The following is a 26239-nucleotide window of genomic DNA, read 5'->3' as shown; positions in this document are numbered from 1 at the left end:
CTCTTCCCATACAATCCAGCAGTCATGCTCTTTGGTATTTACCCAAATGAACCAGAAACTAACATTCACATAAAAACCTGTAAATGGGGCCGGGCGCGGTGGCTCAAGCCTGTAATCCCAGCACTTTGGGAGGCTGAGACGGGTGGATCACGAGGTCAGGAGATGGAGACCATCCTGGCTAACACGGTGAAACCCCGTCTCTACTAAAAAATACAAAAAAACTAGCCGGGCGAGGTGGTGGGCACCTGTAGTCCCAGCTACTCGGGAGGCTGAGGCAGGAGAGTGGCGTAAACCTGGGAGGCGGAGCTTGCAGTGAGCTGAGATCTGGCCACTGCACTCCAGCCTGGGCGACAGAGCGAGACTCCATCTCAAAAAAAAAAAAAAAAAAAAAAAAAAAAAACACCTGTAAATGGATGTGTATAGCAGCTTTATTCATAGTTGCCAATACTCGGACGCAACCAAGATGTACTTCAGTAGGTGAATAGATAAAAACTGTGAAACTTCCAGACAATGGAACAGTATTCAGTGCTAAAAAGCAATGAGCTCTCAAGCCATAAGAAGACATGGGGGAGCTTTCATTGCATGTTACTAAGTTGTAGAAGCCAATCTGAAAAGGCTACATACTATGATGCCAACTATGTGAATTCTGGAAAAAGCAAACTATGGAGACAGCAAAAGGATCAACTGTTGAAGCTTTCGGGAGGAGGAAGGTCTAAATAAACAGAGCACAGAGGATTTGGGGGCAGTAAAACTGTTCTGTATGGTACAATAATGGTGGACACGTGTCATTGTGCATTTGTCAAAGCCCATAGAATGTACAACACCAAGGTTACCATAACCACTCAAGGCTATGATAACAAGGTTCTGGTAACCTTGAGGTAAATTATGGACTTTGGGTGATAATGAGGTATCAGTGGAGTTTCATCAGTTGTCACAAATGGACCGCGCTGGTGCAGAATGCTAATAGTGGGAGAAGTTGTGTGCGTGGAAGGGTCGGGGGTATAGGGAGCTCTCTGTACTGTCTGCTCAGCTTTGATGTGAACCTAAAAAATAGTTTATCAACTTTTTTAAAGCAGGGTGCTCAGTAATGCATATGATATAAATCCCATTTATGTTTAAAAAACAGAAATATGTATGCATTTATGTATGTGTGTGTATATATATATTTGTATATACAGGGTGTGTGAGTGTGTGCATGCGTGTGTGTGTGTAACTTTTATATTTACCAAACTGATGACGTTGTTGCCGTTGGTGTTGACGTTGTGAGCAGGGTGGTGGGGGGAAGGTACCCTCTGCTGTGCTCTGTAGTCTGTACCATTTAGCCTTTGTCAGAGTTCCTATTCACTTATCAAAATATGGCAAAAGGGAGCTTGCTGCTAGGTATGTATCTCCAGACACTCCTTTCAAGGAGACATCAGAAGGTAACATTGTTTGGCAGCTTAAAAATGCAAAGTTGTAGCACTTTCTCTGGCATTTATTCACGCAACAATTATTTTTGAGTGCCTCTTCTATTCCAGGCATTCTGCCAGGCCTTGGAGTTGCCAGGGTGACCAAGAAACAGCCCCTGTGATCACAGTTGAGGGTGCGGTGGGCGGCAGGGGAGAGCTGTGTTTTAAGTCTGTTTTCTCACAGGCTGAAAAAGTTCCGCACAGTTTGGAAAAGCTGACTGTGATTCCTTCTCCTCAGAGAAGCCGTGTGGAGACCCGCCTTCGTTCCCACACACCATCCTGCAGGGCCGCACCGGCTTGGAGATGGGGGACGAACTGCTGTACGTGTGCGCCCCAGGCCACATCACGGGCCACCGGGAGACCGCCTTCACCTTGCTATGTAACAGCTGTGGGGAGTGGTACGGCCTGGTGCAGGCCTGCGGGAAAGGTAAGCAGCCCAGGGATGGGCCACCTTCACGTACCCACGCAGTGCTGGCAGAGGGCTCCGCGGCTGCTGGCTGCATGTGGTGGGCTCCTCTCCACCAAGGTGCCTTTGAAAAGAGGCTTTCAGACCTTTCTGCTGAGCCCTGGACCTAGCAACATCTCCGCTTGGGGATTCCTGTAGCATTTCAAATGTGCAACTGAGCTCTTCATCTTCCGTGCTGGGAGTAAAGGGTTAACAAGTTAAAATCCCTGCTGCTTCTCTAAGTACACAGTTGACCTTGAGGTAACTTTGTAGTTTATTTCCTTGGAAACCTGGTCAAGATGGAACATCAGCTGTGGTACAAAGCAGCCTTTTTCTGGGGAAAATGACCCCCGGTTGGTAAACTGGGCCGGGAAGACTATAATGAGCACATGTTAGGAAGCCCAGCTCCGTGCTGTTCTGAGGGTGGTGATTCTTGTATCTGAGCATGGCCTTTGTGGGGACCCTGAGAACTATTCTGTGGGTTGTTGCAAGACATTTGAACTCTTATGGGGCATGGGACTTCCAAGCATCATCGATCCACACCACACATATGAGTTCTGATCCACCTGAGCAATCTTGGGAGGAAGGCCAGGGTGGTGAGGGGTGGAGCAAGGAGACGAACTCCAGGACAGCTGTATGGGACTGCTGCAGGGGCTCTTCCCATGGATGAAACTTGCTTGCTGTTTCCTGGCGGCCTTGCTCTGCTCCCTGGCCTGGAGCCTTCTGAATGCCAGGTGTGACCTGTGGAGTCTGAATAGTTAGTTGAAACTAAAAAGAGTCCTAGTGGACAGAGTCCCCCAAACCGGATCTGATTTCCCCAGATGTCCCCATTCCATCAACATCACATTTCTAGGAGTCCTAGTTTACTGCAGCCTCCTTAACCCCTGCTGCCCAGCCCCTGGGGAATTTTTCCAGCAGCAGAAATCACTGTGTCCAGCCACACCCAGTCCTGGCCTCCCCACCCCCACAGGGACACAGCAGCCAGCAGGCAGCTGGGACAGCCCCATGGCTGACCTGGCTTGTGACTCCTATACCTTGGACCTCATGCCAGACCCTGAATTGTTCCCTGATCTCACAGTGCTCCTCTTACTCCAAGACTTTTTCAAGAACCCCCACCCTGGCCTCCCATGACATCCAGGTACCAAGCGGAGGCTGGTCCTGCGGAGGGAAATAACTCCAGCACCATGATGTTACCGAACTTATAGGACAGTTTGTCCCTGGAATGTCCTGCAGATCCCATGAGGGAACTCAGATGAGACCTAGGGCGCTGTCACGACTGTGAGAGTCATTCACGTTGTTGCCTGAAGCTGTGGTTTCACTGCTGCTAGTCTTCACTGGTATTTACTATCCACAGTATGAATACACCACTGTTTATTTATTCAGTCAGCTGTTGGTGGACATTTTGCGGCTGTCACAAACTATGCTGCTATAATTGTCCTCATCCTCCTTTGGTTCCCATGTGAACACATTTCAGTTGGTTCCTAGCGGTAGAATTGATGCCCATGGAGTATGTGTGTGTTCAGCTGCAGCTGATGCTGCCAAAGTGTTCTCTAAAGTATTTGACCAGTCTGCTTTCCCATCAGCTGTGTCTGAGAGTCCTTGTCGTTTAGCACCTCATCAGCTTTAGGACTGCCAGTCTGGTGATGGCTCTGTGGTGACTTGTAGTTGTAATATTCATTTCTCTAATAATAGTGAGGTCAAGCATTTATCACATGTTAATAGGGCATTAGAATTTCTTTGTGTAAAATGTCCAGGTACTTTTCCCATTTTTCTCATTGATTTGAATTTGATGATTTACATATTATAGAATTTTTTACATGAAATATTCATAATTAATGTATTGCAAGTATTTCCTCTCATTCTGTGGCTTATCTTTTCACACTTGCACTGTCTTTTAATGAGTTGGTTTTGTTGTTTTCTATTTCACTACTTTTCAAATTCTTTGCGGACTCCTTTTTTTTTTTTTTTGAGACGGAGTCTCGCTCAGTCGCCCAGGCTGGAGTGCAGTGACCCGATCTCGGCCCACTGCAAGCTCCGCCTCCCGGGTTCACGCCATTCTCCTGCCTCAGCCTCCCGAGTAGCTGGGACTACAGGCGCCCACCACCATGCCCGGCTACTTTTTTGTATTTTAAGTAGAGACGGGGTTTCACCATGTTAGCCAGGATGGTCTCGATCTCCTGACCTCGTGATCCACCCGCCTCAGCCTCCCAAAGTGCTGGGATTACAGGTGTGAGCCACGGCACCCGGCCTCTTTGTGGACTCTTACCCATTTTTTCTAGTCATTAGCTGATTAATACTTTAGTAAAATGCAATAAAAATGAATTAATATAAAATAAAATATATTCCAAATATAAATGCAATTTTTGTTGAATTAAATAGACATACCATTCCCCTGTCAAATTGTTGCAAAAGTTTTTAAAAACTTTCTGGGTGTTTCTACTTGCCTTGTTGCATACCTAATAACAAGTTACAGACTGGGACAAGTGCTGAAAGCACAATTTGAGCAATCTTCTAGAACTTTCCTCATCTTTCTTCTGTTGCTGTTGCTGTTGCTTTGTGCCAGGCGGGAGCTACTTGCCAATTCTGATCATTCACCTGCCCAAGAAAATCAAGCATAAGCACCAAGCTTCCTGTTTGTCCAACATGTCGCCTTGAAGCAGGCCCATACCCACCCTGAGTTGTTAATGTTCCGATGAGGTGCTGAAGTTGCACCATCTCATGAGCCACACCCACATCCAAATGGGTTGTTTGCTAGCTCTAGTCGAATGAGCACTAAATGCGGGTTTTGTGGGTCCAAAATGATTATTCCCACTGCAATGCAGTTGTTAAAGCTTTAAGCTGCTGGGCAGGAATTCTGGTTTATATGCTTGGGCTGGATATACAGATGGTTACAGTGTCTGTGGATTTAACATTTAAGCTATCTGTGTTATTGTAAGAAGAGTGTGTGTGTGTGTGTGTGTTTCAAGAGTATCTTCACCAGATGAATTGCTTCAAATTGGAGAAAAGTCAACTTGGGGGAGTGGGTCAAACAAGGATTTTGGAATTGGACCCATCTGGGTTTGGATAATCAGTCTTTGTTGTACTGGCTGATTGGACATTGATCCATTCATTCATTCCACATCCCAGCATTTGGCAGGATCCTAGGTGCTGTCTATACAAGTTGAGTAAATACTGTCTCAACCCTAAAGGAAACACTAGTAAACTAGGTTCCTCAAAGACACAGAAAAGCAGTAGATGATGAGATAGAGATTGGAAAGTGAGGTGTCGCAGAAGGTGACATTTTAGAGAAAATGTGTTTCCAGATAGAGGAAGTGCTCAGTAAATCCAGAGGCTATAGAAAACAAGTAAATGAAAGCTCACACGTATGCACTGGCTTCACTGTGTGAAGGAGGTTCTGCCAGCCTTGTGTTTTCAGTGTATATGTCGGGGATGTGGGGTGTACCTTAGCCACACTGCAGTGCATACAGGAATGAGATGCAGGGAGGAACAAGGCCAAGGACAGACAACTCAGGTTCAAATTTCTGCTGCTCATGAAGAGGAATAGGGAAGACACAAAGGATAGAGCTGGAAGAAGATCAGAGGTCCAAAGAGGTTGTGGGGGTTTGTTTTGTTTGCTTGCTTGCTGTTGTTATTTTTAAGGTGATTTCTTTTAAGATACTTTTAAAAAAATTTTCCTACAACAAGTGATTTGAGCTTATTTAAACAATGACAGAAAGGATGAGAAGAAGAGAAAACCATTTTCTTTACTTTCCTGAGCCTTAATTTGCCCATAATACCCTTTTTTTCCCTTTCTTTTTTTTTTTTAAGACAGTCTCTCTCTATTGCCCAGGCTGGAGTGCAGTGGCACAATCTCGGCTCACTGCAACCTCTGCCTCCCGGGTTCAAGCCATTCTCCTGCCTCAGCCTCCCGAGTAGCTGGAATTACAGGCATGTGCCACCACGCCTGGCTAATTTTGTATTTTTAGTAGAGATGGGGTTTCACCATGTTGCCCAGGCTGATCTTGAACTCCTGAGCTTAGGCAGTCCACCCGCCTCAGCCTCCCAAAGTGCTGGGATTACAGGTGTGAGCCACTGCCCATAGTACCCATGATTTAAAAATAGGTACTAGTTATCACAAAGCTACCTTAGAGGTGAGGTTCTTGTGAATACATCATTTAGAACAGGACCTACAATATAGTATGGGGGTCAGTAAATGTTCATTCTCTTTCACCTGTATGCTGATCAATGAGACCATTCAGACCCTTTCACTTAAGGTATCTGAAGGGATTTGTGCATGACACCATGACACTGGCTGCTCGCTTCCTTGTGTATTAACTCTAGCCCCTGTTACCATGAATAACTAACGGCAGCCTGTGACTTCAACCGTCTGTTACTTGGGTGTGAAGGTAATCTCTGCCAGCAGGCTTCTCAGATTCTGGAGACTGGCAGCTGGTCTTTTTTTTTTTTTTTTTTTTTTTTTTGAGATGGAGTCTCGCTCTGTCGCCCAGGCTGGAGTGCAGTGGCGCAATCTCGGTTCACTGCAACCTCCGCCTCCTGGGTTCACGCCATTCTCCTGCCTCAGCCTCCCAAGTAGCTGGGACTATAGGCGCCCGCCACCACGCCCGGCTAATTTTTTGTATTATTTAGTAGAGACAGGGTTTCACTGTCTTAGCCAGGATGGTCTCAATCTCCTGACCTCGTAATCTGCCCGCCTCAGCCTCCCAAAGTGCTGGGATTACAGGCGTGAGCCACCGCGCCCGGCCTCAGCTGGTCTTTCCAGAAAGGCATGGCCAGTGTGACTTTCGGACTTGATAGAGACCCACACAGCTGGTAGCTTCCTAGTGTGTGGCATGCATACCTGGTGGATAGCAAAAGGTGAGGGAGTGGATGGTGTAGGAGGGTCCCTCAGCCACACGCCTCCCAGGCTGTGTGTTCACAAGCAACATTCCAGGCTTAAGTGGTGGGGATGCAGTCTCTCACTTAAGCACAGGGACTTTCTTCTTGACCATTCACTGAAATGGATGAGGACTTATTTAACTGCCATTTTCTCCCCTCTGTGTGTTGATACTTCTCTAGCCCTGGTCCCTAGAGTTCAGGTCTGGTTCTGGCCATTTAGTCTCCCATACTCCTGTCAAAATCCATACATGTTCTTCTTGGTGTCCATTCCCAGTTTGGCAGCAGGAAATGTCTGTCATGCCCTCCCTAATGTACTCATAATCTAACTAAAATTGGTTGTTGCCCTAATTACAGAAAAGTCCTGATGCCGCAGGGCATGGTGGCTCGTGCCTGTAAACAGCACTTTGGGAGGCCAAGGTCGGTGGATCACCTGAGGTTGGAAGTTTGAGACCAGCCTGACCAACATGGAGAAGCCCCATCTCTACTAAAATTACAAAATTAGCCGGGCGTGGTGGTGCCTGCCTGTAATCCCAGCTACTTGGGAGGCTGAGGCAGGAAAATTGCTTGAACCCGGGAGGCAGAGGTTGCGGTGAGCTGAGATCGCGCCATTGCACTCCAGCCAAGGCAACAAGAGTGAAACTCTGTCTCAAAAAGAAAAGAAAAGAAAAGTCCTCATGCTTTGCTCCTTAAGCATGAATGCAGCGGATTGTCATGCTAGGTGTGTTTTCCTTCGGGCCTCTTATTTCTTATTATGCCAAGTCCCGTATCTATCTTCAAGGCCATGTTTTCTCCTTGGACAATTGCATCCTAACAACAGTCTCTGACCTCCCAGCACTCCAGATTACCACCCCTGGCCACATGCTCCCAGTGTTGGCCTTTCTAAGAAGCCCTCGTGGTCCCCTGGACATGCTGACCCTTTTCCCAGCCTGTCCTCACCTTGCCTTCAACACCTCTGCTCTCTCCTAACTTCAGGACTCAGTGGTTCCATGGCCTCTGCTACTGGTTCCAGATGAGGCCATTTATCCTCTTTCTGTGTCTGAGGTGGGAGAGAACAGCTGCTGGCAAGAGTAGCCTAACACAGAGAACCCAGGAAGTGAGAGTCATAGACTTTCTCTATAATTTGCCCCTTGTTACACCTTGAAAACATGCCACTGGGGCCGGACATGATGGCTCATGCCTGTAATCCCAGCGCTTTGGGAAGCTGAGGCGGGAGGATTACTTGAGGTCAGGAGTTCAAGACCACCCTGGCCAACATGGCAAAACCCCATCTCTACTAAAAATATAAAAATTAGCCGGGCGTGGTGGCATGTGCCTATAGTCCCAGCTACTCAGGAGGCTGAGGCAGTATTGCTTGAACCCGGGAGGCAGAGATTGCAGCAAGGCGAGATCACACCACTGCACTCCAGCCTGGGCGATAGAGCAAGACTCTGTCTCAAAAAAAAAAAAAAAAAGAAAGAAAGAAGGAAGGAAGGAAGGAAAAGAAAAGATGCCGCAGGGCTATCTGCCGCCAAGTGTAAAGACAGGCTCAGAAAGGCCTACCCCTACTCCCAGTTCCATTGGTTCTGTTTGTTGCTTTCTGGGCTGCAGTATCAGGAACGTGCTTGACCCCAAGTTGCACCTCACTCCACCAGCCTCGCCACCTCTGAGTCCAGTAGCAAATGTACAGCTTTTCTTTTTCCCTTCCCTGATCTGACACAGCCATGGAAACAAAACACATTCCCCAGTTAGGCATTGAGAACAAAGCTGTTATAAACCAAACACTCACTCCATGCTCTCTCTCTCCTGGGAGTTGTTTTTTGGGCCTGCTTTTTAAACAACTCTATTGGGTTTAATTTGCATACCGTAAACTGTACTCATTTAAAGTATGCATTTATCTGAGCTGTCAGCCAGGCGCGGTGGCTCACGCCTGTAATCCCAGCAGTTTGGGAGGCTGAGGTGGGTGGATCACGAGGTCGGGAGACTGAGACCATCCTGACTAACACAGTGAAACCCTATCTCTACTAAAAATATAAAAAAATTATCCAGGCATGGTGGCGGGTGCCTGGAGTCCCAGCTACTCGGGAGGCTGAGGCAGGAGAATGGCGTGAACCCGGGAGGCAGAGCTTGCAGTGAGCTGAGATCGCACCACTGCACTCCAGCCTGGGTGACAGAGCAAGACTCCATCTCAAAAAATAAATAAATAAATAAATTTATCTGAACTGTCACAGGTGTATACACTCATGAAACCACCATTATAACTAAAATATAGAACACTTCCATCATTCCCAAGTTTCCTTGTGCCCCTTTCTACCATAGTTTTACACACTTCATCTCATTTAATCTTCACAAGTCTGGAAGTAGACATGGCGAGTTCCAATTTATAGATGGGAACACTGAGGTACAGGAAAGTTCAGTGACTTGCCTGTGTCAGACACCAGAAAGAAGCAGAGCCAGGGTTTAAAACCAGGCATGTCTGGCCGGGCGCAGTGGCTCATGCCTGTAATCCCAGCACTTTGGGAGGCTGAAGCAAGCTGATTACTTGAGGCCAGGAGTTTGAGACCAGCCTGGCCAACATGGCAAAACCCTGTCTCTACTAAAAATACAAAAATCAGCCAGGTGTGGTGGCACATGCTTGTAGTACCAGCTTCTTGGGAGGCTGAGGCATGAAATTCACTTGAACCCAGGAGGCGGAGGTTGCAGTGAGCCAAGATCACCCCACTGCACTCCAACCTGGGCAACAGAGTGAGATTCTGTCTCAAAAACATAAAAATAAAAAATAAAACCAGGCATGTCCTGTCCTGATATCTGCATCATGCTATGTGCTGCCTCCAGGGGCCCTGAGATGGGGAGGAGAGCACGGCCTCGGGGCAGCACACCTGCCCACTTGCAAACTAGCTGTCCCCTCAGTCAGTTCCTTTGCTCTTTTCTCATTTCTACAGGTATTATTTTGTTTTCTTAAATTAACTTCTATTTCTGTTTTTCTCTGTCTTTTAGACTTAATTTCCTTCATAGAAGAATGCATGAGACTGAAACTGAATTTAGAATTTCCTTGTCAGGAACAAAAATTGCCATATTTGTTCAGAGGTTCATTGAACCAGTGGTTATTTCTGGCTTGTCTGGTTGTCTTTTTTTAAAATTACTATTTTTAAAGGCTGTGTAGCCAAGAACAGAGGGGGAAAAAAAAAGAGGGTACGTGTGGGGCTTCCAGAAAGGCAGCAAAGTGAAAAAAGATGGAAAGTAGCAGCCCTGGGAGAACCCTGGATTTTGGGCTCTGGCTTGTCTCCTGCAGCCCCCAGCCACATCCCACTCTGATAAGAGACACAATCAGTGCACAAGCCAGCCTGCGCTTTTCAGTCCTGACGTGTGCTTTTCTGTGCTCTTCTGTTTTCCAAAAGTAACAGTTAAATATAAATGCACAGTGAATGACCTGGGTTTTGCCAGGAGAAGCCACAAAGCTTACATTTCCTAGACTTGTTTGTCTAAATCAGAAGGCCCCGTGTTGTGTTAGCACAGGTTTTCACAGAGAGGGTCGGGTGAGGGCAGGGCTAGAAGGATAGCTGAATGATCTGAGTCAGAGCGAGACTCAGGAAAGCAGAGCGGAGGTGAGAGATACAGCACCTCCACGGGCAGGGAGCTGGGCTTCTCCTTCTTGTGGGCAGAATGTGCTTGTTGGTTGAAATCTGATGAATAACAAATGTTATTGTTCCCCATGGGGAGAAAAATAAGCTTTGGGTACTTCTTCATAAGTAGGCTATTTGTAAACACTCATTCTTGTCTTCATTTGAGGTTTTGGGGAAACTGTGATATACTGAAAACCTGTTTTTAAGTCAGGACCTTGACCTGCGAACCCGGGGAGACAGGAGGAACTTAGTTTGGGGCCCTGGGCTTCTGCCCAGGGTTGCTGTAGCCTGAGGGAGCTATGGAGGCAGAACCTTAGACACACATACAGACACAATCACGTGCAAATCCGTGCATACACACATACCCACACATGCATGCGCACACACAAACACACAGCTCAGACTGTAAGTGTCCAGGTGAAGGCCACAGCCAGGGTGAGCTGACCTTTCCCAAATCCTCGCTCTAACATTAAACACTAGGCCAGTGTTTCCTGCACAAAAAAGGTGAGAGAGAACATACTCATGTTCTGCCCATGTTCCAGGTACCTTTTAACTTTATGTTTTATATACATATATATTTTTTATTATTATTATTATTATTATTTTTGAGTTGGAGTCTCACTCTTTTTGCCCAGGCTGGAGTGTGGTGGCGTGATCTCGGCTCACTGCAACCTCTGCCTCCTGGGTTCAAGCTATTCTCCTGCCTAGCCTCCTGACTACCTGGGATTACAGGCACACACCACCATGCCCAGCTGATTGTTGTACTTTAGTAAAGACAGGGTTTCGCCGTGTTGGCCAGGCTGGTCTCGCATTCCTGACCTCAGGTGATCCACGTGCCTTGGCCTCCCAAAGTGCCGGGATTACAGGCATGAGCCACCAATATTTAAGCTCATGGGATGGGTAACACAAGAGGTGGAAGTTAGCGGACACTGATTATCCCCAATGCTGGAACTCAAAAGTCATTTATCATTCTTTGTCTCTCTCACGAATCAAATGATGCTGATGGACTTCCAGACTGCATCAAGCTTTATAAAAACTGGAATTCACATCCACTAATTCATCTCTTCACTAATTTATTTATTCAACAAACATTTGTGGAGTGCCTACTATATGCCATACACCATGCCGTGTGTGTGTGGGATACAAAGGCAGGGCGGACACATGCCCTTGTTCTCAGGAAGTGCCTGGGCTAGTGGGGAGTTGGGCAGGCTGTGCAGCGAGGGCAGGGCGGTGTGATCCGCGCAGGGTGACAGCAGCGAACTCTGTTCTGGTTGGATGCTGTTCCCCACGTTCTGGTGAGTAACACATTAGTCCCAAACTGAGACCTTTTAGGGTTCAAGTGTCAAGCACCATCAAGATCTAAATTGGTTTTACCCTATCCGTATAAGAGCATGAAGTATTTCTAAGGTATCTTTACCCAATCCCCATATCATATATACCTTTCATTTTACTAGTGAAAATTTCTAATGTTTATCATTGGTAGTTAATAGGTCACTAGTTTTACCAATAGAAAGCCATTTCAGATATTCAGGGTACTAATTAGCAAAGCAATGTTTTTGGTCAAGGTACAAATAAAGAAGTACTTGTATTAGCCACATATGGAGGATGAATTTTTCTAGTGGGAATGCTAACTGTCCATCCCAGAGTGAATTCTTAATTGGAATACCAGCAGCAGCTGGCTTACAGTTTAACATAAGTTAACACATGCGTAATATTACACCGTGTGTTTTCTTTTTCTTTTTTTTTTCTTTTGGAGATGGGGGTCTCACTGTCTCACCCAGGCTGCAATGCAGTGGGTCTCACTATGTTGTCCAAGCTAGTCTTGAACTTCTGGATTCAAGTGATCCTCCTATCTTGGGCTCCCAAAGTGCCAGGATTGTAGGCATGAGCCACTGCACCTGGTCACACAGTATATTATTCTTGAGATAGCACAGACATCTTAAGATGAATGAATGCCTACTGTTAATATAAAATTGAATGACATCTTAACAAAGTACAATATTGTTGAATTACATTTTCTTTCCCTCAAAGATTATAGTCATTGTTCTTTTTTCTTCTATCACTGAACATGATGAGGTTAAATTTTAGGCAAGCCTGATTTAATTTTGTTCTTGCATGGGATTTGCCTTTTCTTCCTCAATATCAGTTAAATTGTTTCTTCATCCTTGGCATTCAGCAGCCAAATACTGGGCCAGTTTTTCCTGGTACATGGTGTCCACTTTTGATTGTCTATTTATATTTTTACTTAAGAGTAAGATAAATACAGAACATTTCAAAAATCAAAGATTATAGAGTTCAGTGAATTATCATACCATAAAAACACCCATGTAATCAGCACCCAGGTCAAGAAGTAGACCATCACCAGCCATCCAGAAACACTCCTGGTGCTCCCTTTCAGTCCCAGCGTCCCTTAGAGTAACCACTATCCGCACTACTTAAACTATAAATGACATTCACCCCCCTCGCTTGAATTTTATTTAAGTGAAAGCATACATTATGTACTCTTGTATACAGCTTCCTTTACCCAACGTTATGTCTGTGAGACACATACGTGTTGCTCTGTGAGCTGTTCATTCTTTTTCTTTGCTGTGGGGTATTCCATTCTACCATTAGGATTATTTTTCATTGTTTCATGTTTGGAGCTATTATAAGGACATTCTTGCACAGGTCTTTGGTGACCATGTTACACGTATTCCTCTAGAGTTTTGTGTTTTCTAGAATTTTGTCTATATAATAATTTACAGTTGAATTGCTGGATCATACAGGGGTGTGTGTGTGTGTGCGCGCGCGCGCATATATGCGTGTTCAACTTTAGTAGCTAATACTCAACAAGATAATGCCCAAATGGTTGTAACAATTTACCCTCTGAAGAGCAATGTATAAGAGTTCTAGGAGCCTTACCTCCCTACCAACAATTGGTATTGACAGTCTTGTAAATTTTTAGCCATTTTGATGGGTATGTTGTGATATCACTTAATTTGAGTTTCCCTGATTAATGATGTTAAGCACCTTATCATATGTTTTCTGGCTATTAGAATACCTCATTTGTGAAGTGCCTATTCAATTCTCTTGCCCATTTTTCTACTGGGCTGTCTGTTTATTTTATATTTATTTGTAGGAGTCCTTTATATTATTCTGGATACCAGAACTTTCAAGGTTATTTATGTTGCAAATGTCTTCTGTTAGGTAAGTTGCCTTTTCATGTTCTTCATAGTATCTTTCATAAATAGAATTTTAGTGTAGTATAACTTACTAATCCTTCCCTTTTTTTGAAAAAACTTGTGATAAAAACCACATAACATAAAATTTACCATCTTAACCATCTTCAAGTGTACAGATCAGTAGTGTTAAGTATATTCACATTGTTATGAAACAGATCTCCCTAACTTCTTCATCTTGTAAATCTGAAACTTTATACCCATTAAGCAAAAACTCTTCTTTTTCTCTTTTCCCTCAGCCCTTGGTAATCACCATTCTACTTTCTGTTTCTATAAATGTGACTACTATCGAAGCCTCATGTAAGTGGAATCACACTGTATTAGGTTCATTTTTGTGACTGGCTTTATATAAAGGAAACTATGTATCTATATTTATATCTTTTTTTTCTTTGAGACAGAGTCTTGCTCTGTCACCCAGGCTGGAGTGCTGTGGGAAGATCTTGGCTCACTGCAACCTCCACCTCCCGGGTTCAAGTGATTCTCCTTCCTCAGCCTCCTGAGTAGCTGGGATTACAGGCAGGTGCAACCATACCTGGGTAATTTTCTGTATTTTTTTAGTAGAGATAGGGTTTCACCATGTTGACCAGGGTGGTCTAGAACTCCTGACCTCAAGTGATCCACTCGCCTTGGCCTTCCAAAATGCTGGGATTACAGGCATGAGCCACCACACCTGGCCCAGCCTATATATTTTTAAAAGAAACAAAAAGGTATATTTTTAAAATCAGGTTAAGGAAGTTTCCTCATATTCCTAATTTCTAAGGGTTTTATCATGTTGACTTTTGTCAGGTGCTTTTCTGAAACTCCTTTTTTTCAAACGTTAAACCAATGATGAATTCCTGGGATAAATCTAACTAGGTATAAGTATTATTCTTTTAATATGTTAACTTTTAACATATACTTAATATATTAAAGCTTACCCCAGCTTACTGACATTAACTTATTGCTGGATTCAGTTTGCCAACATTTTATATGGGACTTGTGCATCTATGTTCAGTGAGATTAGTCTGCACTAGTTCCTTTTTATCATATCCTTGCCAGGTTTTGGTACCAAGGTTACACTGTATGTATAAAATACATTGGGAAGTATTTCCTCTTTCTCTGTTATCTGGAAGAGTTTGTATAAGATTGGAATTATCCTCCTAAACATTTGATGTAATTCGTTGGCAAAGCCACCTGCGCCTAGAGTTTTGTGTGTGTGGAGAGATTCAGTTTTGTTAATGGTATATAAAAATTTTCTATTTCCTCTTGTGTCACTTTTGGTAAGTTGTATTTCTCTAGAAATTTTTCTATTTCATCAGAATGTTTAGTTTGCTGGACATAATTTTTTTTTTTTTTTTTTTTTTTTTTTTTTTGAGATGGAGTTTTGCTATCATTTCCCAGGCTGAAGTACAATGGCAGGATCTCAGCTCACCGCAACCTCTGCCTCCCAGTTTCAGATTACAGGCATGTGCCACCACGCCCTGCTAATTTTGTATTTTTAGTAGAGAGAGGGTTTAACCATGTTGGCCAGCCAACTTCCTGGATATAAATTTTTATCATGAGGTCCTGCTATTGTCTTTTCTAGTACCTGAAACATCTGTGATGATATCCCTTTTATTCCTAATGTTTTTCATTTGCATCTTCTTTAAATTCTTCTTAATTAGCCTTGCTAGGAGTTTATCAATGTTACTAGTCTTTTCAAATAATTAACTTTTGACTATGTTGATTTTCTCTATTGTGTGTTTTTTTATTTATTTCTGTTCTTTTAAAAATCTCCTTCTTCTATTTCTTTGTGTTTAACTTAATTTTATTTACCCAGCTTCCAGAAATCAATTTGATTTTTCAGCCTTTCTTTTTTTCTCACATAGATATTTAAAGATACAACTTCCCCCGAGCTCAGCTTTTGCTGTTTCCCACATGTTTTGATATGTCATATTTCCATTATCATTCAGTTAGAATGTTTTCTGATTTCCACTGTGATTTCTCCCTTGACCCATGAGTTATTTAGACGTATTTTGTTTAATTTCTATACATAGGGGGGAATTTTAAAGTAATTTTTTGTCTAAATTAATCTCACTATGACCAGAAAATGTATGTATGATTCAGTCTTTTAAAGTTTGTTGATACTTCTTTTATGGTCAATTTTGTAAAAATTATTCTATGTGCACTTGAAAAGAACATTTATTCTATAGTTGTTGGATGTCATCTATGTATTTCAAAGAAGTCATATTTATGAAGTGTGTTGTTCAAATCTGTATTCTTACCTTTTTTTCTATTTGTTATAATTATTAATGATAGAGATGTTTAAAATATCTCACTATGATCATGGATTTGTCAGTGTCTTCTTTTAGTTCATATCTGTTAGATTCCTATATTTTGAGGCTATATTTCTAAGTACCTACAATTTTATAATTTAATATCTTCCAGGTGAATTAAAACATTTATCTTTATGAAAGAGCCTTCTTTATCTCTACTAGTATTTTTTGCCTTAAAGTCTTTTTTGATGGTTAGCCTCTTCGTGATTTTTTTTTAAGTCTGACTTTCAACTCATCTGTGTGCTTATATTTAAAGTGTGTCTCTTATAAGTACCACATACATGGGTTCTGTTTCTTTATCTAAGCTGACAACTTTTGTCTTTTAATAGTAGCATTAATCTATTTTACATTTAACCATCAGTAGATTTGGGTTTAAAATTACTGTTGTTTTTGTTTTCTCTCTTTCCTATTTGTCCTTTGTTCCTTTTTCTCTGCTTTTCCTGCCTTCTTTTGAAGCAATTAAGCATTTTTTACTTATTGTATTTACCCCTTCTATTACCTTCTAATCGTCTTTTACTCTCCTTTTAGTGGTTACTCTAGAAATTATAACAGGCACCCTTGACATATACAAGTTTAATATTAATGAATAGTTACACCATTTCCTGGCTAATTTAAAGCCATCAAACACTTTGACTCCATTTACCTCCTCCCAGCTTCTATGCTATTGTCAAATGTTTTGAATGAATATTATGTGTGTGTGTGTATATATTGTTGTTTTATGCAGTCAACATTCACTTGGCTCTGCCTTCATATTTACTATTTCATTGTTCTTTTCTTCCTGCATCTCTGAGCTTCCATCTATGACATTTTCACAGAGTAAGAAATTCCATATTGGCAGTTCTTCTAACATTTTGAAGATTTTATCACATTGTCTTCCGGCTTTTATGGTTTCTTTTGAAAAGTCACCTCTCAATCTTATTGCTTTATCAAACATTATATATTTGCTTTCACAGGTTGCTTTTACATTTTTCTGTCTTTGGTTTTTAGCAGTTTTAATTTGGTATGGCTATAGGCAATTTATGTTAATTTATTCTGCTTGAGGTTTGTAGTGATTCTTGAATATGTCTTCTGTCTTTTTTTTCTGTTTTATAAAATTATCAGTCTGCTCTGTTCTTTGAAGTTTCTAACTGATTTTTTAGCTCTGTCATGATGCTACATTGGTCCTCAATTTGATGCCTGAAGTTTATAACCACCCTTTTCATAACATTCTGTTATTTTACACATTACCTTTGAGCTTTGTTTTGTTGCACTCACTTTCTTATTAAGTTTTGTATTGTGAAACAATCCTTTAATCCAGAAGAGGGAATGATGGCTGTAAGGGGACAAGTCAACTGAAGTAGTATGTTGCCCAGGCTGGAGTGCAGGGGCACGTCATGGCCCACTGCAGCCTCAATCTCCTGGGCTCAAGTGATCCTCCTGCCTCAGCCTGCCAGGTAGCTAGGACTACAGGTGTGTGCCACCACACCCAGTTAATTTTTTTTTAAGAGAAGGAGTCTCATTTTGTTGCCGAGGCTGTTCTCACTCCTGGCCTCAAATGATCCCCCTACCTTGGATATTTACTCTTGTTTGTTTATTTGTTTGTCTTTAAAATATCTGGGCTTGATTGTGCATGGTGGCTCATGCCTGTAATCTCAGCACTTCGGGAGGCTGAGGTGGGAGGATTGCTCAAGACCAGAAGTTCAAGACGAGCCTGGGCAACATAGTGAGATGCTGTCTCTACAAAACATAAAAAAATTTTTAAAACTCTGGGTTCTCCTTTTTCCTCAGAAATGTTTTAAATGTTCTATATCAAAGTCTCCTTCCCCTGAACAATGTGAAGTCTTGGCATTTTTTATTCTGTCAGGGAGAAGCAGCCCTCCTGGTTACTGGTTCTCTCCATCCACTTTGCTTCTCTCTAGGATTTGTTGACTCCCAGTACCGTTTCTGAAGGATGAGGGTGGGTTAGGAGCTAAGGCAGGCCACGTTGTCCGCTCTTCTTTAGAACCCTCTGTTTCTCCTCTTGGTAACTAGTTTATGAAATTCGTTGCAATATATTATTCCCTTTTCGTGAGGTTGCTATTGGTAAAATGTTTTTACTGATGTTTAGTATAGTTTCCTCATTTTTAGAAATTCACATTCAGTAAGCCTAGTTTTGTGTGTGTGTGTGTGTGTGTGTGTGTGTGTGTGTGTGTTTGGTGGTGTTTCCCCATTTTGGTAGGTACAGGGGAGGAAAAATATATGATACAGTTTCAACTGAAACACTTAGATATTTTCAAGCATGGCCTGTAATGCACCCTGTTCATAAGGCAATTTTGGCCTTTGTCCCCAATACATATTCAAGTGGTCTGGAACATAAGTGATGAAGTAGAAAAAGGAGGAAGAAGAGCAGATGGAGGGGCAGTCAGAAGCAAGAACAAAAAAGCAGGAGGCACTGGGGCGGATGGAAGTGAAATGTGGGGTGTGAGCAGAAGAGACAGGGAAGAAGCCGGAACAGAGGTTACAGCGAGACTTATCAGGGCCACAGATATTCTGAGGTGCTGGAAGATCTTGAGTACCCCTACAGTCACACTTCTTTTCAGCTGTTGGTTATTTGGGTAGAATTCTGCTTTCCCATGGACCGTATCAGTCTTGGCATCTGCAGAGGTGACAAGATGGCGGTCTGTGAGGACAGTGAGGAAGCACTTAGACTCAGCACCCACATTGGCACCGACAGGCCGCTGGCTTTCCCATCACCCAGGACTGCCTTTGGTAAAGCTCTGTGCAGATGTTGGTCCCTTTCACCATGCTGACTGAGTTCAGCACAAACAGCTTGTTTACTCCCGACAGTCAGTGAACTGAAAGTCAGTGAGTTGATGACCTGAAAGAAAATTAATGCACTGTCCGGATTCGTGCAAGCAAGAACGGGAAATGACAAAAATATCATGGAATAAAATAGAATCTGGGGTTTGATGTCTTGGGGCTGCAGTGAGGCAACAAAAAATATTCCATAGTAAAATAACATGTGGAAAGAGGCCTGGCATTACAGCTGGTGCATGAAGTGTGGCCTATGCTTTCAAGTGGGTGGAAGCTTCTTGAGGAAAAATGATCTTGGAGAGTTACTGCTTCCTACCTTATCCCCTCATGAAAGGGAGCTGGGTTCTGACTGAGAACAGGGATATTCATCCTCAACAGCAGAACCTCTAGGAGACAACTGGCAAATGTGTATTGTTTCGCAAAGATAATTTCTTCTGCAGTACCGCAGAATATATTATTTTCTTTAATTAAAAGCAAATTGGTTGGGGCAGATTTGGGGCAAAAATGACCAGTCAGACATGTGGAATGCCAAGTTTCTATGCATTAGGAGCAAACTTTGATGGAGCAGGATCACCACTCTGCTTGAAACTGACTAGCAGTGGGGAGGGAGTTCTACTAGCCTACCCTTTTAAATGGATAAGAATATGGGCACCAAGGAGAGGCTGGGATGAGAAGAGATGCTCTCACCAGCTAGGCTGTGACAGCGATTTGCTCACCAGTATGTGAGGGTGTGTGTTGTGTGCATGTATGTGGTGCACACCCGTGTGTGTTTTTGTATTCAATTGGTCCTTCAACAATGGCGTCTTTTCAGAGGGTCTTTGGGGTGTTATGAGAGACTATGGGTACAAGTAATTCATTCCATGTAATTTAGAAGTGGGCCTATAGTCCTCTTGTGTTTTGGGAGACTGTGCTCCTGGAAATTGATCTCAGTGCAGAACAGTTTTAAGGTAGGAATGAAGAGAAGCTTGGGATCTGAGCTATTGCAGATTTTCCCCATTTTCCTCCCGGAACCATTTACTTTTTCACTCACTCAAGAATACCTATAAGAATACCTATAGTAGATAAGCACTGTTCTACTTTAGGGACACAGTGCCTTGGGCCCTGCCCCGCAAGCAGCTCATTACTATTGCTAGTGTGTCAGTTAGCTTTTTCTGCATAATAGACCATCCTCAAAAAGCTTAGTGGCATGAAACATCAATCATTTATTCTGCTCCAGTTCTTTGAGTCAGCAGTTTGGGCTGGGCTCACTCAGGTGAATGTGGTCAGCCAGAGCTGACTGATCTAGGGTGGCCTCAGTGGGACGTTTGCCTCTCCTTCATGGGGTCTTTTATCCTTCAGCATCCTGGTTTGTTCACATGGCAGCTGGCAGGGCTCCAAGGCAGAGAGCAAAGGTATGCAACACTCTCATTGCATTCAGTAGGTCAAAACAAGGGACGAGGTCAGCCCAGATTCTAGAGATGGAAAAACAGGCCCAAACTTTTCATGGCAAGTCATGCAAAGGCACATTGCAAAAGGACTTGATGCAGGAAAAAGTGGAGATTTGTGGCCATTATTGCAATCTGTCTTCCACAGCCAGTAAGGACACCATGTGCATAAGCAATCTACTTCCCTTATCCTGAGGTCAAAGATACAAGTCATGACCTTAAATCTCAGTGTGACTTGTCTATATGTTTTGGGTAAATTGTAGAGAAAAGTTCTGTCATAGTGACATTCGTTTCATTTTGTTGTTTTTGAAGGAAGGACAGTACTTCAATGCAAAACCTAATGTTCGTTCAGAATGTTGGGTGAAAATTTGTGCACACAAAATCGTTGAAGTTCAATCCTATAGGATGCAAGACCATGAGATTCTGTCCCATATGCTCCAAGGGGGAAGGGAGTATTTATCCTGTTCACCAGTGATCCCAAGCTCTAGCACATAGTCAGCACTCAGTGAGGTCTGTTGAATGAAGGAGCGGGTCAGTGCAGAATTTGAAATGAGGATATAACAGGGAATGTGAAGGGAGGCGCCTGGTTGAGCACTGGGAGCCTGTATTTGAATTCTACAAGGCTGATAAGAATGGTCCAGCCATCTGATGTGTTTTTTGTGTGAGGTTTTGTGAACAGGACACAATGGGGTATAATCATTGGCCATCCTTTTCTAAGCATAAAACACACATGTATTTGATATTTATCAGTGATGTTTGCTCTTCATCCACTGTTTCCCTTTCCTGACTGAGGACACATGTAAAGTGAATGCGCTTACATTTCAGGAGCAGATCAGAAAAGATTGTTAAATTTTATGTATAACTCTGTCAGTCATTAAATAAGCAAGATACAGAGTCTTATTCTCTTAATAGCCTTTAGAAATAAGCCAGATACCCACGAATCGAGTTTCAGAACCCAGGAATGCACCACTTGACACCTCAGCATTCCATCTAGACCTTGACTCTGGAGCTCTGTGCATTTTGTTCTTCCGAAGTTGAAAGTTAAGTGGGAGAACCAGTCTGTTTTAATAATTTAAGTGTATCTTCCAGTAGGACTTGGCTTTCAAAGACCATTGAGAGAGGGGAAGCTCAAAGGGCTGCTGCTGTCTTCTGAGGACACCCGCTTCTTGGGCTTTCCTGACCAGTTGATTCCCCTCTTGTCAGACTGTCCTTACATTCTGGGCTCCTAGTTGTGGGGCTCTGTTGAATCTTATTCAGTTGGATTCAGAATACTTTACAGCATCATCCCATGACTTGGAAGTTTTACAAAGAACAAATCAGTGTTTTAAAAGATGCATTGGGGGCCGGGCGTGGTGACTCATGACTGTAATCCCAGCACTTTGGGAGGCCAAGATGGGCGGATCATGAAGTCAGGAATTTGAGACCAGCCGGACCAACGTGGTGAAACCCTGTCTCTACTAAAAATACAAAAATTACCTGGGCGTGGTGGTGTGCACCTGTAATCCCAGCTACTTGGGAGGCTGAGGCAGAAGAATCACTTGAACCCAGGAGGCGGAGGTTGCAGTGAGCCTAGATTGAGCCATTGCACTCCAGCCTAGGAGACAGAGAGAGACTCTGTCTTTAAAAAAAAAAAAAAAAAAAAAAAAAGATGCATTTTTAACTTAATTATAAAATATATACAAATCATAAGGCAACAAACCAAGTGTTTATCAAGAATAAACACAGATATTTAGGCCTTGACACAGTGAAGAAATCAAATATTGCTAGCACCCTAAAAGTCCTGTTTGTACCAGACCCAGTCATCACCCCTTCTCTCTTACCCAAGTGTAACCACCATCCTGAGTTTCGACATCCATAGATTAATTCTGCCTGTTTTTTAACTTTATATAAATAGAATCAACACAGAGTGTGCTCTTTTGTGCCTGGCTTAACATTATGGCCATGCAATTCATCTGTTTTGTTGTGGGAAGCAGTGGTTGGTTCATGTTTATTGATGTACAGATTTGCATTGTTTGAGTATCCCGTAATTGATGTACCAGTTCTGCAGTTAGTGGACACTCGAATTGCTTCCAGTTTTTTACGATTATGAACATTCTTAGGCATGTCTTTTGGTGCCCATATGCACACATTACTGTTAAGTGTATATTTAGGAGTGGAATTGCTGTGTCATGGAGCATCCATATGTTCAATTTTAGTAGAGATGCACAAACAGTTTTCCATCGTGGTTGTTCTAGTTCACACTCCCACTAACAGTGCTGTATATCCTAGTTAACATTTGATATTGTCGATCTGTTTAATTTTAGCCATTCTGGTGCTATGCAATGGTATCTCATTATGACTATCTTACTAGTGAGGTTGAGCTTCTTTCCACGTTTAATGACTAGTCTGATATCTTTCTGATGATGTGCCAATTCAAATATCTTGCCAATTTTTCTATGGTTTGTCTATCTACTTAGTATAGATTTGTGGGAGTCCTTTTTAAATTCTGGATACGAGCCCTTTGGAGTTATATGTGTTGCAGATATCTTCTCTAACTCTGCCTTGCATTGTAACTCTCTTCATGGTAGCTTTTAATGAACAGAAGATCTTAATTTTAATGTAATCTAATTATCTGTCCTTGTGCCAATACCACAGCCTTAAAAGGTAATTCAGTTTTATAGTAAATCTTGAAATGTTTTACATATGTCTTCCAGCTTTTTCTTGTTTTTCAATATTGCCTTGTCTATTCTTGGTTCATTGCATTTCCATAAACTTCAGCATTCAGTTAATGTCTGAGATTTTTTATTAGAATTGTATTAGATCTGTATAGATCAATTTGGACAGAATTGCCAACTTAGCAATCTTGAGCCTTCTACTACATGATCATGATCTAGTCCTCCATTCATTTAAGTCTTCTTTAATTTTGCTCAGCAATGTCTTATATCATTCCATGTAGAAGTCTTGCACATCTTTTGTTAGATTTATTCCTATGTGTTTGGTTTTTCTTAATGTTCTTGTAAATGGCATCCTTTTAAATTTTAATTTTCTATTTATTGACAATATTTAGAAATACAATTGATGTTTATATTTACTGTAGCCCTAGTATCCCTAATAAAGTCACATGTTTTTTGTTGTTGTTGTTTTTGAGTTGTTGTTTTTGTTTTTGAGTCTCACTCTATCACCCAGGCTGGAGTGCAGTGATGTGATCTTGGCTCACTGCAACCTCCGCCTTCTGGGTTCAAGCAATTCTCATGTCTCATCCTCCTGAATAGCTGGGATTCACAGGCATATGCCACTATGCCTGGCTATTTTTCTGTATTTTATTAGAGATGGGGCTTCGCCATGTTGACCAGGCTGGTCTCGAACTCCTGGCTTCAAGTGATCCACCTGCCTGGACCTCCCAAAGTGCTGGGATTACAGGTGTGAGCCACCATGCCTGGTCTAAGCTCAGATGTTAATTGTAGTTAATTGTAATGTTCATATGTAGATTCTTTGGGTTTATCTATGATACACAGTCATATCATCTGTGAATAATAACAGTATTATTTATTCTGTCCCAGCCCTTATGCTTTTAATTTCCTTTTCTTGTGTTCTCTACTGGCTCTGTGCCTTTGGAGCTAATGAGGTTTTTCCCTCTTTCCTTCCAGATGAGGCTGAGGCACACATTGACTATGAAGATAACTTCCCTGATGACAGATCCGTGTCATTCAGAGAGCTCATGGAGGATTCCCGGACAGAGGCAGAAGAGGACAGGAGTCAGGGAGACTCGTCTGAGAAGGCTCCAAAACAGGACCATCTGGTCTCCATTTCTGTGGGGAGAGAAAACATAGCCCAGGATAAAGGCTTTGTGCCAACCACAGGCTTGCCTGGCGCTGGGAGCAGTGTCTCTGTAGACTCGCCAGGATCGCGGCTGCTCCAGAAGCACTTGTTCTGGTTTCCTGCTGAGGCTTTCCACAAGCCTGGGTTGGAAAAGGAGGTGGATGATGACACCAAAAAGCAGTTTTCTGCTGGAGACAACCACAGTGGTGTAAAATTGGTCCCAGGTGAACCTGAAACTAAGGTGATCTATGACAACACGGATGGTCCCTTGGGGCCATTTGTGGGCAAGAATGATAGCAAGGCAGGGGATCCAGTGGTGAGCAGCAGTGATGAGTCCTGGTTAGATGGCTACCCTGTGACAGATGGGGCTTGGAGGAAGATGGAGGCAGAAGAGGAAGAAGATGGGGACAGAGGGGATGGGTCAGTAGGACTAGATGAAAACATCCTACTTACTCCTGATCAGCCCATTCTTGTGGAAGTTAAGAAGCCCTGGAGTAGCACCCTCACACCAAGCGAGGGCATGACCCATAGTTCAGTTCTTCCATCTCAAATGCTAGATGTGGAAGCTTTGGCGCTCCGACCCGTGAATGTGTCCGAGGCTGAGGGCAATGGAGATGGTGACTTGACCAAGTACCAGTCAACTCTATCCTGGAGATTCACCACAGAGGAGTCTCCGATGGCCACCCTGCCCTATGAGCTTACCAGCTCTACCCTGGAGATATTAACAGCGACCACTGTCAAGCAGATACCTAACCACATCCCCTCAACGATCATGGCAACCACCCAGCCTCCAGGAGAAACCACTGCTCCTGAGATCCAGGACAGCTTCCCATACCTGCTGTCTGAAGACTTCTTTGGACAGGAAGGCCCCAGGCCGGGTACAAGCGAGGAGCTTCATCCCACCTTGGAGTCATGTGTTGGGGGCGGATGTCCTGGCCTCAGTAGAGGCCCTGTGATTGCCACCATTGTCACCGTCCTGTGCCTACTGCTGCTCCTGGCAGGTGTGGGGATGGTGTGGGGCTACCGCAGGTACCAGCACAAGAGCTCCGTGTACAAGCTGAATGTTGGCCAGCGGCAGGCTCGGCACTACCACCAGCAGATCGAGATGGAGAAGGTCTAGGCACCTTCAGAGTGGGTTCTCCCAAAGCCACTGGGGAGGAAAATAACTGACACATCACACTGATACTTTACTAGAGCATGACGCAGGTGAACTGGGGCTCATCATGTTCTCCTCAGCCCTTTGTTGTATAGGCTGAGAAGTGTCTCTGGAGCACCTGGGAGGGCAGGGAGGCTTTGGCGGCATCATCACTCACATCAGTGTCTTCAGCATCTGCCGTGGAATTGTCTACACTAATCCCAGACCTGTGCTTGGGCCCTGTTTCCAGTGTGAGGTTGAAAATTGCCTCTTCCTTCATCACAGTATTATTATTATTATTATTATTTTTTTTTTTTTTTTGAGATGGAGTCTCATGCTGTTGCCCAGGCTGGAGTGCAATGGCACAATCTGAGCTCCCTGCAACCTCTGCCTCCCGAGTTCAAGCAATTCTCCTGCCTCAGCCTCCCAAGTAGCTGGGATTACAGGCATGCACCACCACGCCCAGCTAAATTTTTTTGTATTTTTAGTAGAAATGGAGTTTCACCATGTTGGCCAGACTGGTCAAGAACTCCCGACCTCAAGTGATCCGCCCTCCTTAGCCTCCCAAAGTGCTAGGATTCCAGGTGTGGGCCACATGACAGTATTACCTTTTTGAAGAAAGAAGATCACCAGCTTCATGCCCTGAAATTTTATAAATAGTCATGATAAACCAAGTGTATGAGAGCAGTATTATTTAGGACATGGATATTGAATTATTGGGAGAGGAATATGGAAGAATAATGGGTTGTTTCCTTTTAATGTTGTGATGTTGCTGAGGGCAGATGAACCAAGAGCCAGGACACAGTCCAGAAGCTCTGAGGTTTCTTTTTTCATTGTTTCTTGAAATTAGAGGGAATTTAAGACTGACATTTTATTGGGGGAGGTGAGGAATGAAGAAACACACATCCCCTTCTGTTCCCTCCATTTTTTGGGACAGCCTATCATTTATTCTATTTTATTTTCAATCTTTCCTGGTTAAGGATTTGCTATTATTTTTTAAAAACAAAGTTAGCTTTGTACCAGTAAGTACCATTTCCTCTCAGAAGCAGTGGCCTAGTTGTCCTTGACCAGTCTGTGCCTAGGAATGTCTTGGAATTTTTGCCAGGACTAACAAAACTCAGTCCTTGGTTTCCTCTCTCAGGATTAACCATTTCTCTGAACTCCAGTAAGAGGGAATGACACGGGAGGAAAAAAAAAAAAAAATGTTTTCAGAGGGCCGAACACCAGGATA

General features: G+C 43.2%; 1 protein-coding gene across 2 annotated transcripts in view; it reads left to right on the top strand.

Moving 5' to 3' along the window:
* SUSD5 (sushi domain containing 5) overlaps positions 1-26239 on the top strand; it is a 67539-nt gene extending 41300 nt beyond the window's left edge. Inside the window, exons 4-5 of one of the 2 annotated variants that reach the window (XM_008009391.3) lie at positions 1687-1875; positions 23702-26239. In XM_008009391.3, coding sequence (XP_008007582.3) covers positions 1687-1875; positions 23702-24993 — 1481 coding nt within the window. In that variant the 3' untranslated portion in view covers positions 24994-26239. The remainder of the gene's footprint in view (positions 1-1686; positions 1876-23701) is intronic. The other variant, XM_008009392.3, reaches the window with a different exon arrangement.

Source organism: Chlorocebus sabaeus, chromosome 15 (assembly GCF_047675955.1).
Source record: "Chlorocebus sabaeus isolate Y175 chromosome 15, mChlSab1.0.hap1, whole genome shotgun sequence".
NCBI lineage: Eukaryota > Metazoa > Chordata > Mammalia > Primates > Cercopithecidae > Chlorocebus > Chlorocebus sabaeus.
This window is presented reverse-complemented; position numbering and strand designations above follow the sequence as displayed.